At 39.0% G+C, this 11,594-nt stretch overlaps 1 protein-coding gene across 1 annotated transcript in view; it reads right to left on the reverse strand.

Annotated features, from left to right (window-relative positions):
• Positions 1 to 11,594, reverse strand: part of Tsga10 (testis specific 10) — a 90,603-nt gene that overhangs the window by 24,409 nt on the left and 54,600 nt on the right. The window contains exons 13-15 of the mRNA XM_021197678.2: positions 11,071 to 11,239; positions 8,771 to 8,881; positions 6,415 to 6,600 (exon numbers count right to left, since the gene is read on the reverse strand). Coding sequence (XP_021053337.1) covers positions 6,415 to 6,600; positions 8,771 to 8,881; positions 11,071 to 11,239 — 466 coding nt within the window. The remainder of the gene's footprint in view (positions 1 to 6,414; positions 6,601 to 8,770; positions 8,882 to 11,070; positions 11,240 to 11,594) is intronic.

Genomic DNA, 11,594 nt, shown 5'->3' on the forward strand with positions numbered 1-11,594 from the left:
CTCTCGCTCTCGCTGTGTGTGTGTGTGTGTGTGTGTGTGTGTGCGCGCGCGCGCGCGCGTGCCAGAGGCCAACATCAAGTGCATTCCTTAGTCTCTTTCCATGTCACTGAGCCTGTAGCTCACCAAGTCAGCTAAATTGATTGACGGATGAGCTGCAAGGATCATGCCAATGAATAATGACACTAGAAAATATACCAAATTATATCAGAAAGACCAGACTCCTAAGGGAAACTATCCGGAGCCTTCATAATCTGTAGAATAGTATCAAGTGACCCACACATTTGCACTTTCAATTCCAGAATCTTAGAGAAAGGGCAAGGGAGAAAAACTATCAATCAAAGTGAATGGAGCATTCTCTGAGACATTAGAAGACACCCTCCATGAGCAAACACTGGCAGTTCCTCCGCCTTGTCAGTACCTTCTCAGGAGTCTTGTCCAGGAATGCTGCCATAGCAAAGGACTCCTTCTCTGTCCCTGGCCTGTACCTGAATCCTGCCCTGAACTCCTGCCTCCATCTGACCTGTATCCAGATCCTGTCCTGAGCGGCTCTGCCCCTGTGGGCTCAGAAGGTGTCTTATCTGGTCACAGAAAAGCTCTTCTTGTGCCTGTGTCAAGTCTTTACCTCCATCTTAGGACAGCCTTTCTAAACTCTACAATGTTTTAAACTTTTTGGACATTTTATAACCCATGTACATAAATATGCACAGAACTAATTACTTATAGTAACTAAGAAAGGTATAAAAGAACCTGTAGTTGCCAACAGCTAGCCATAAGGCAAAATTAGTATTTATGGACAAACAGAAACTAATAAAACCAACTTAGGTTGTGAATGTATTGTTAATCAATTAATTGTGACATTGTATAAAGACACAAATGTGCTCATCCGTTTTTACCACACAGCACACTCACAACACATAAAAATAACATCATAAAGATGATACAAAAACAGAATCCAAAGAAGAAAAGACAGGGAAAATATCCAGAGCCTTCATAATCTATGGGATAGTATCCAGTGACCCACACATTTATACTGTTAATTCCAGACCTTAGAGGAAAGGTAAGGGAGAAAACAACTTGAGTAAACAATGGCAAAAGAGATTCTTAATTTGATGAAACCAAGCAAGTGTGGTTTACCAAATAAAATAATTATAAAGATATAATGCATAATTAAATTAATTCAAAAAAATTGACAAATTACTAGAGGCACAAAGTATTAAAATGAACACGAGAGAAATAGAATAGGCCTGTAACAAAGAGTCTGACTAGCAATTTAAAAACTTTCCAGCAAAAACAGGTTCAGATAGCTTTAGATTTCAATTCTACCAAGCCTTTAAAGAGCTGGCAGCAAATATATATAAGCTCTTACAAAGACTAGAAGCGAAAGGAACAGTTCCAAGTTATTGTATGAAGTCGGTGTCACATGGATCCTATAACTACCACTTAGATATTATAACATATAGGTTGTTATAAAGAAAAACTTCAACAAAAATTACTAGAAAACCAAATCTAGCACCAATAAAGAGAATAATAATTATACATAATGAGCAAGTAGGAGTTATCTTAGGAGTGCAAAATTATACTTAATACCATGTATAAAATTTAACCCAACATGGATCAAAGACATGAAAGAAAGTGGAGTAGCTAGTTGTGATAGCTAATAGGCACATTGCTTTTGTTTTAGGGTGATGAAAATGTTCAAAAGTGCCCATAACATTCAATATTCCAAAGACCAGTGAATGTACTTTAAATAGGAGAACTGTATGACAGGAATAATTCTCAATAAAAGGAATTAGAAAAAGCAGTAACTTGAAAATGTGTAAGCCTGGTGTGGTGGTACATGCCTATAATCTGGGAGACATAAGCAGACACATCGTGAGTTCAAAATCAGCCTGAGCTATATATACGCTGACATCCTATCTCAAATGGGAGGGGGGGAGGCCAGTAATACTCTGTCGCTGAAGATACCACATACTTAGGTCACATGAAGAAATCAAACTGGAGCCAACCTGGGAGCAATCACATTGCTGGAAGGTGCTGTGCAGGCTGCTGGGTAGGGGGAGAGTCATCGACAGTCTTACCCAGGATTAATACTATGAGCTAAAAAAACAACTGGTGTGGCAAGACACACCACCATGGATGCAAAGTGGTATGAATGCTTTGAAGATAACCACCTGTTTTCTCATCAGATTTAAGGTCTACCTCACGTGAGGAAACATATGCCTTGTACTGAAAATCTGGACAAGAACCTATGGCTAGGGAGGCCACAGGTCCTAGGAGTGAGCCTGCTATAATTTTGGTTCTTATCAAAACAGTAAGTGTCTTTGTCTTTGGTGGTAAAGAAGAAACATCACTTGATCAAAGTGCAGCGAGTAAGTGTCAGGAATGCTCAACCACAGACAGGATGCATAGATCACTCCCTCGGAGGAGAGGGGGAGGATAGAGATACACTTAGCCACTTATGTATATTTTTAGGATCACTTTTGTTTTTAAATTGACATAATATTTGTGGAATATAAAATATTTGCACAGCATGCAATGATCAAACCGGGTTATCAACAGTTGTATCTCCTTGGTTATCACTTGCTGACATCACACAGCAGCCATTGACTGCTGTACTAACCCAGAATACTGAGGATATTATAAACGTTCTCCCTCCTCTGAGTGCACTTTGGTAATAATTACCCACCTTTTCTCTATCCTTCCCTTCTCCTATCTGTCTCACCCTCTATATAAGTTTAAATGAAAATATAGGAACACATCTTCCAGGTCTTAGGATACTAAAGAATTACTTAAAGAAAACATAAGATCATAAGTCATATGGGAAAAGATTCATAATAATTCTAAGTGCATCTGCATTTAACATCTCTTTATCTTGTAAATAAATGAGAAGACAAGTTAACAGTTAAATCTTTAAAAAGGTTGTGATCAAGAATATTATAGAGAACTCCTACCACTTAATATGAAAAAGATACAGCTGGGTGGTGGTGGCAATGCCTTTAATCCCAGCACTTGGGGGGCAAAGGCAGGCAAATCTCTGTGAGTTTGAGGTCACCCTGGTCTACAGAGTGAGTTCCAGGACAGCCAAGGCTACATTAAAACAAGCAAGTAAGCAAACAAACAAACAAACAAACAAAACCCTGTCTTTAAAAACCAACCAACAGATAAAAAAAAACCCAACCAAACAAACAATTGAGTAGAAAAAAAAAATGTATACAAATTTAAGAAAAAGGCATTCCAAGGGCTGGAGAGACTGCACAATGGCTGAAAGCACTTCCTGCTCTTGCAGAGGACCAGGGTTTGGATCCTAGCATCTACATGGCTGTACACAATCATCTGTATTTTGTTCCAGAGAATCCGATGCCCTCTTCTGGCCTCCATGGGACCCATGTATACATACATCTGGGCAAACACTCATGCACACAAAATTTAAAAAAAATTTTTTTTTTTACTTTATCCAAAAGAAATTTAAGAGAAAACCCATCTATGAGTTGTTATGGATTTGGTCTACTTATTGCATTATGTTATCTGGGTTCCCAAAATTTCATGAGAATCCAAGAATCTCTAAGTAAGATGATGAGAGTCCCTGCCCCTAGTTGGTTCTGAATGGTATATAAAGTTGCCAGCAGCCAATGGCTCGGCAGAACAGAGGTGGGACTTTAGGATTTGCAGGCAAGGGGACCAAGGGAGAAAGGAGAATTGCCATGCCAGTAAAGGACTAAGATTCAGGCTTGAGAGCTGCAGAAGACAAAGAGCATACTAATCATGTAAGAGCCAGGAATGAGCCGCCCCAGCTCTCCCCCACCCCGTAACTGGGTCTAGGGTAACAAAGACAGAATATAGGTTTTAGTAAGTAATAACTCAGGAGGCATTAGCAACATGGAAGTTTGAGAGTGGTCCAACCATTGAGCCATTTAAGGCATATTAAAATAGAAGGTTGTGTGTGTGTGTGTATGTGTGTGTGTGTGTGTGTGTGTGTGTGTTTCATTTGAGAATCCAGAACATTGGGGCACACTGCCACCACCACCAGCACCGCTACTGCCACCACCACCATCACCAGGATGATTTAGAGAAGTGTTAATTGCCAACAGCAGCAAGAGGAACCTTACGTGGTCAATAAACACTGAACCCTGTAACTTGTGTCTTCATCAGGTATGTGCCACCTGCTGTTGACAAACTGTGAATCAGGCAAGTGTCAGTCAGTCTCTGCCAGAAACTCCCAGCTTCCTGCTATTGGGCTTTTAGTACTGGTTTTGCTCTTGCTGAAGGAAAAACCTCAAGAGGTCTTACATGTCCATCAAAGATATTCTTAGAACACAGTGGTTTGGGCACAGAGAACGCTTATCCTAGAAAATGCTTTGCTAACAATGTACGGAAGGAAAACTTTCAAATTAATTTCTGATGCACAGTTGCTTCTGAGAGGTTGTATAATTTTTGTGGGGTTAGAGGACACATTGTTTGGGTAAAAGATTCAGTTGTAGTTTTTTAAAAGCAGCATTAAAAGACGTTCAATTTCACTTGTAATCTAGGAAACATAAAGCCCAACTGTGGAAAAATTAAGGCTCATAATACGGAATATAGTATTTAAGCAAATCATAGCCCATGGTTTCTGGAAAGAGTAAACTTTTTTTTTTTTTTTTCGAGACAGGGTTTCTCTGTGTAGCCCTGGCTGTCCTGGAACTCACTTTGTAGACCAGGCTGGCCTCAAACTCAGAAATCCACCTGCCTCTGCCTCCCAAGTGCTAGGATTAAAGGCGTGTGCCACCACCGCCTGGCAAGAGTAAACTTTTAGAAAGCAATTTGATAAACTAAGTGAAATTATGTGTCTCAGACTAGGCACTCACTTACAAGCATAAGCCTAAGAAAACAGAGCCAAGAAAAATTAAAAGAATGTTTGTTACAGAGCCCTTCACTACAGAAAAGGGGAAAAAATTAAATTTCCCTTAATATGGGGATAATTTAAGCAAGAAACCATTTACACAATGAATATATGCCACTGTTTGATGTATGTGTGTAATGAATCAGATGAGGCTTTAAAGTTGCTTTAAAAGGCTGGCTGCAAACACATAATTAGTATATTTTATTACTTAAATAAAATTATTTGTCGTGTCAGGGATGACTTCAGGCCTTCAGATGTTCTAGGCCCAATACCAAACCAAACCCCCAGCCCTAACAAATAAAGACTTGAGGACAGGGACTGGAGAGATGACTCAGCAATTAAGAGACCACACTACATTGCCAAACGGAAGTTTGATTCACAGAACCCAAGTCAGGCTGCTAACAACCATATATAACTCCAGTTCCAGGAGATCCAACACCATGGGCACTGGACTCACATGCACAAGCACCCTCCCTCTCCCTCTTTATCACATGTGCACATACATACATACATACATACATACATACATACAACTAAAAATAAAAATAGAGCCACATGGTGGGCCTAGAGAGATGGCTCAGCAGTTAAGAGTACTAGCTGCTCTTTCACAGGTCTTTAGTTCAATTCCCAGCAGCCACATGGTGGTTCACGACCATCTTTAATAGGATCTGATGCCTTCTTCAGGTGTGTCTAAAAACAGCAACAGTGTACTCATATACATAAAATAGATAAAATCTTTTTAAAAATAAAAATAAAATCTTAAAGGGTACACACACACACACACACACCACTACACTACACTGGCAGGTGACACATGCACACATATCTGCAAACCTGACTTAAAGATAGAAAACATTAATATCACGAGTAGGTGAGAGGTGCACAGATAGAGTATGAGCTCATGAGAAGCAGCTCTAGCACATACCCAGTATGTGTGTGAGAAGCTATAGCTTAATGTTTGGTTTCTTTTAATTTATCTTATTTTTATTTAGTGTGCGTGTATATGTGTGTGTGTGTGTGTGTGTGTGTGTGTGTGTGTGTGTGTATGTGTATACCACATGGGTGCTGGTATCTGTGGAGGCCACGAGAGGAAGCCAATCTCCTGGTGCTGCAATGACAAGTGGTAGGAGTCACCCCATGTGGCTCCTGGGAATGGAACTCAGGTCTTCTGGAAGATCAGCAAGAGCTCTTAACCACTGAGCCACATTGCTCCTGACTCTGATGATATGTTTCCTTAAACAAAGATATTTGAAACAAATGTGGAAACATGCTAATGTTCGTATATCTGTATATAGATCTGTTTTATTATTTTTAAAAAATTTGTGTTTTTTTTTTCAAACAGTTCCCAGCTAAGAAATAAAAAGCTGATAATTATTCTGGTTGTGGGTACCTGAGAACTAAGGTAGATAGAAGAGTACTTTAGGAGCTCTAACTCACAGTGCAGTTATATAATTCAACTGATTGTCATTATGTTGAACCAAGCCAAGCTCACTTAGTATGACACGTGAGGCACTGTAAATATATTTCTGCAAACTTACTTGCTCAACCTCTCTATTAAGGGCATCGACTTTTTCCTTTAATCTGTTGCCCTCTGCTTCAGCAGTGATAAGTTCCAGTTTGAGGGTGTTGTTTTCTGCCTCTGTCTGGCGGGCCTTATTTTCCCAGTTCTCAGCATCTTCGTTGGCTTTTCGGAGTTGTTCCATTATTTGCCGGTTCTCAGATTCCTAAAAAGCAAATCTTGTGTATTACTTTAAAACTTTAAAGTATTTAACATACAGTGCATATGGAACACTGCTATCTAGGCCACTGGGAAATCACTGGTACATAACCTTGAAGAAATCCTACTAACCCCTTAGCCTAGAAAGATGGTTAACCTGTAAGGAACATAAAGAAGAATGCCCCAACCTGCATCAGTCAGTTCCCCACTCAGCAGATTACTTTTATCTTCAGGACCTGGACAAACACATCCTGTGTTTCTTCTTAGGGAATCCTTTCCTCCATGACTGTTTACTGACCCCTGCTGGCCTCAGATGCCAACCTTCTCACCACCACTCCCTTGCTCCCAACCATCTGATGTACTGGCCACAGAATTTCTATATGACCCCTTCACATCTTAAGTGTCAATATCTGATAAGATTTATTTATATTATTTTAACTGGTGTGTGTGTGTGTGTGTGTGTGTGTGTGTGTGTGTTTCACATTGAGAGCTGGTGCCCTTGGAAGCAGAGATTTTGGGTTCCCAGGAGATGACTTTAGTTCTGAACACTGAACTTGAGTCCTCTGTAAGAGTGCTCTTTAACACGAAGCCATGTCTCCTGTCTCTGAGACATAATTCTCTTGGTCACCGACTATAATCTTTTTTGGGCTTTCTACTATTTTGTCAGAATTTGCTCAAAAGTATTGTTCAAAAATACCAAATGTATGCTAATAATATACACTCATGTATAAGTTGTACATATAATACAGAGCCAGGTTATCTTTGGCAATGCTAGGGATTGAATCCAGGGCCGTGCACATACTAGGCAAGTACTTTTACCACTGAGTTGTATCTACCACCTGCAGGAACTGATTTTTTTTTAATCTTCAATATGATCTCATGAATAAATTAGTTGAAGTAGGACCTGCTTTCTATAGGGAAAATCAGTTCCATAAATAATATACTATGTTAAATAACCATTGCTAGCTACTTCTATTTTACTATTTTATCTTAGGGAATGGAGAGATGGCTCATACTGCTCCTGTAAAAACCAGAGTTTGTTTCCCAGCAATCATGTTGGACAACTCACAACTTTCTGTAGCTCCAGCTCAAGGGGCATCTAGCCTCTGCAGGCATCCACTCTCACACGCAGATAGACACACACGTTCACATAGAATACACATGCATAGGAAGAAAGAAAGCCTCGATACTGAGGTTTGCCTAGCCTGTTCTTTAAATGTCAGTTATTATCTCACTAATGTCAGGAATGCTCTCCTTCCTGGAAACAGTGAATTTCTCTATCAGAAATCCTGAGCTAATAAAATAATCAAAGTACAACAAATGAACATGCCACCCTTTCTAATCAAATGTATGTTACCCTAGACTCAGAAGTTCCAAAGCTCCTGAAGGTGACAGGTACAATCTAGGAGTCCTAAGTACCTCACTAAACCCTTGTAAATGTTGTTTATGTACACTATGAACAAATGTTCAAAATGTTTGTATGAAGATATTAAATGATATGTTAAATCAAATACACAGATTATGGAAGTAAAGTTCCCATAGATACTTTGAGTCTCATGTAGGTAACACAACACCTATGATATTGATCTATTATACTATTTTAGACATTTTACCGAAGTACATCTCTATGTACTTAATACACAACACTAAGTGCATCTCTATATTTAGACAAACTGTATTATTACAGAACTGATACATACATCCACATTCAGAAATCTCTTAAGTGTCACATACACACACACACACACACACACACACACACACACACACACACACACACCTTAGATCAAATAGTGGCTAAAGAGATGTGCAAATGACCATAACCTACTGGTTCTTAGAAACGGATGGTCTAAAATTAGTGTGATCCATTCTGCCCTGTCAAACAATCAGGAAAAGCCACTTTAGTCCGTGTATAACAGAAAGCTCAGCATTTTGTGCCCCTTGTTCTTCGATTAGGGAGAATCCACTTACCTAGGGTGCTTACTCTAAATTTAGCAAACTGAAAGAAAACAGGTTCTAGAGTCATCTTCTAGGACATGGGTTAATCTGCACAGTTAAAACTGTAATATCTGATTAAATACAGACTTGGTTTACAAACCTGGTGAGTGTAACAGATCATTAAATTAGGGCTTATGAAGACTTGTATCATGAGCAAAGGAAAAACTGTATCTGTGTACCTCAGACTTTAATATGTTCTTCAACTTGTTAACCTCCAGATTCGTGTCCTGGACCTTCTGCTTTATGTCACTGAGTTCATTATGAGTATCATTCAGTTTTTTGGACAATGCCTATCAAAAAAAGATAGCTAGATTTGACTGTAATAAATAAACATTCCTATGTGTGAAAACATCTAAATTATAAATATTTGAATCAGATGATTATACAAAATTAATATAACGATATCAAAATCCATGTAAAAGTGGTTTTTAAAAATCCCAAAATAAAACAGGCAAAGGACCCAGACAGACAAGTCATCATGAGGGAGCATAAGTTGATAACACTAAATCAAACTTTACTAGTAACTAAAAATAGGCTAATTGAGACAACAGAATAGTATTTGGCTACCAAGTTAGTGAAGAATTAAAGTTTCAGTTGTGGTAAGGAGTGGGAATTTCCACGTAATGTTTACTGTAAACAAGACTTTTCATAGGGAACCTATGAGCCGGTCTCATAGGGATGCTCTAAGCATTTCCAGATGCTCCTAAGACAAGAAAGACATTATCTATGTTTGAAATATAAAACATTCTATTCACAATGTTTAAAGTTGTAATTGCTATGAAATCAATAAAAATACACATGTAACACAACAGTAACTGGATGGTAAAGACACGAAGAGATTTTTTTTTCCTTTCCTTCAAAAAAAGTTCTATAGTGAACTTATACTTCTGTTAGAAGGTGTGGTATTAAGGATAAAACTTTCTAAGGTTTCCATTATCCAAAATCTCTACAATGTTCTTTCTTAGCTTTTGGTTTACATAGAGACCTGTCTTATATGGCCTAAGAGAAGAAGAAAACTACCCTGGAACACGTGCAAACTCTTAGGATGCTAGTTTTCTTCTGGTGACAATCAAGAGCGTGCAGCTTAAGGAGGCAGAGAAATTTCTATTGTGGTAAGCTGATAAGTGGTATCCTGGACACTATAGTAAATGCTTTGCTTACCATCCATTTTACAGATTATTCCACTCTTGGAATTTAAATGCATGGTAATACAGCCTAGCAATGAGAGTCATCCCCATGCGAGGCTTAGATAACTGGCTCTATTGCCTCCTCACACAGAAAAGGCATCAGGTTTTTACTCTACCTACATTTTAAAAGTGTACATAAAAGCAGTGTGGTGGATTAAATGAGAGTGGCCCCATAGGCTCACATGTTTGAAGGTTTGGAAATGCTTAGGAGGTGTGGCCTTGTTGGAGTGTTGTGGCCTTGGAGAGGTGTGTCAGTGGGATGAGTTTTTAGGTTTCCAATGCCCAGGCCAGGCCCGATCTCTTTTTTCTCTACCTGCTACCGGTGGCTGAGGATGTATGCTCTTAGCTACTGCTCCAGGAGCATGCCTGCCTGCCTGCCTGTCTACTGCCACTATACTCTGCAATGATGATCATGAACTAATCCTCTGAAACTATTAGCAAGCCCCTAGTTAAATAACTGTTTTTATATGTTGCCGTGGCCGTGATATATCATCACAACAATAGAACATTAACTAATAGAATTAAAAATGTTGAATTGAATGAAATAAACAGAAATACATGTTAAATGTCAATAGTAGCTGTTAACTCGGGTATCCCAGAATGACCTCAAAGTGATCTATAGCCAAGGATACCCCTGAGCTTCTGGTCCTCTGGCTTCTATCTCCTGAGTGCTGGGACTAGGGGCCCCCAGTACCACACCTGTTTTGTATGGTTGTGGGTGTCAAACTCAGGGTTCATGCCTAACAAGCACATTCTAACTGAAATAAGTCACCAGCTTCTTTCATTTTCTATTTTTCAAGAAACAGAATGTTTTAATGTTCAAATTTTATATAGTTTTGTTAGAACTGAAGACTGTCAGCCTGAAATATATTGGGTTACAGACTAAAATTTAGAATTTCCCTAAAAAAATATTATAGTACTAAAAAGGTCCAAAAATGTACCATATTCCACACATATTAAAACATAGTAATACATGGTCCATCATAATATGCTCCTGCTTTAAAATTTTTCATAGCTTTTAATCCTTATTTGCTTATTTAAATACCCTTTGATACGGAAGCTTTTCTAAGGTTTAAAACAAATCCATTCTATTCCATTCCTTTCTCCTTAGTATCTAATACTTTATGCCAGAGATGTTCATCTAGAAATTATATAGCAATTTGTTATGAAAGTAAAAAAACAAGTGTGGAGAGTTGCCGTGTCTGAGATTTTCTACAAAATGAAATGAGGGCTCTGCTCAGAAGAAATCATTTTTTTCTTTGAGAAAAAGATTCTGGGAACAGGAAGTATACCTGGTTTTCTTGTTTGACTTTGGCAAACTGTTCTTGAAGATTGTCATTCTCGTGAGCCAAGATATCTCTCTCCCTGGCAATCTGACCCAGCTCATCATTTGTCTCGTCCAACTGCCGGCGCATCCTGGAAATATCTTGTTCGCACATAATGAGGGCTTCAGTAGACTGTCTATTCCACAAATCAAATAGTACATAAGAAGAGATAGTTTACAGAAATAGAATAACACATTCTCACAGGACAGAAGATGGACAGTCAGAATGAAAACTAACTGCAGAGGTTTAAGACGGTCACATTTTTAAAAAGCTAACACTACAAAGACACCTCCATTCTCTGACAGAGGACTCGGCAAGGGAGAGTCAGCCTTAGCGGCTGTAGTGAACTTGCTATACGTGTTGGAAGTGTGAGATGCAGTGGCCAAGTCCTCTTACTCTGTGCCTTTAAAAGTTGGTTTTCAGCCGGGCGTGGTGGCTCATGCCTTTAATCCCAGCACTTGGGAGGCAGAGGCAGGTGGATTTCTGAGTTC

The sequence above is a fragment of the Mus pahari genome, chromosome 5, assembly GCF_900095145.1.
Source record: "Mus pahari chromosome 5, PAHARI_EIJ_v1.1, whole genome shotgun sequence".
NCBI classification, from domain to species: Eukaryota; Metazoa; Chordata; class Mammalia; order Rodentia; family Muridae; genus Mus; species Mus pahari.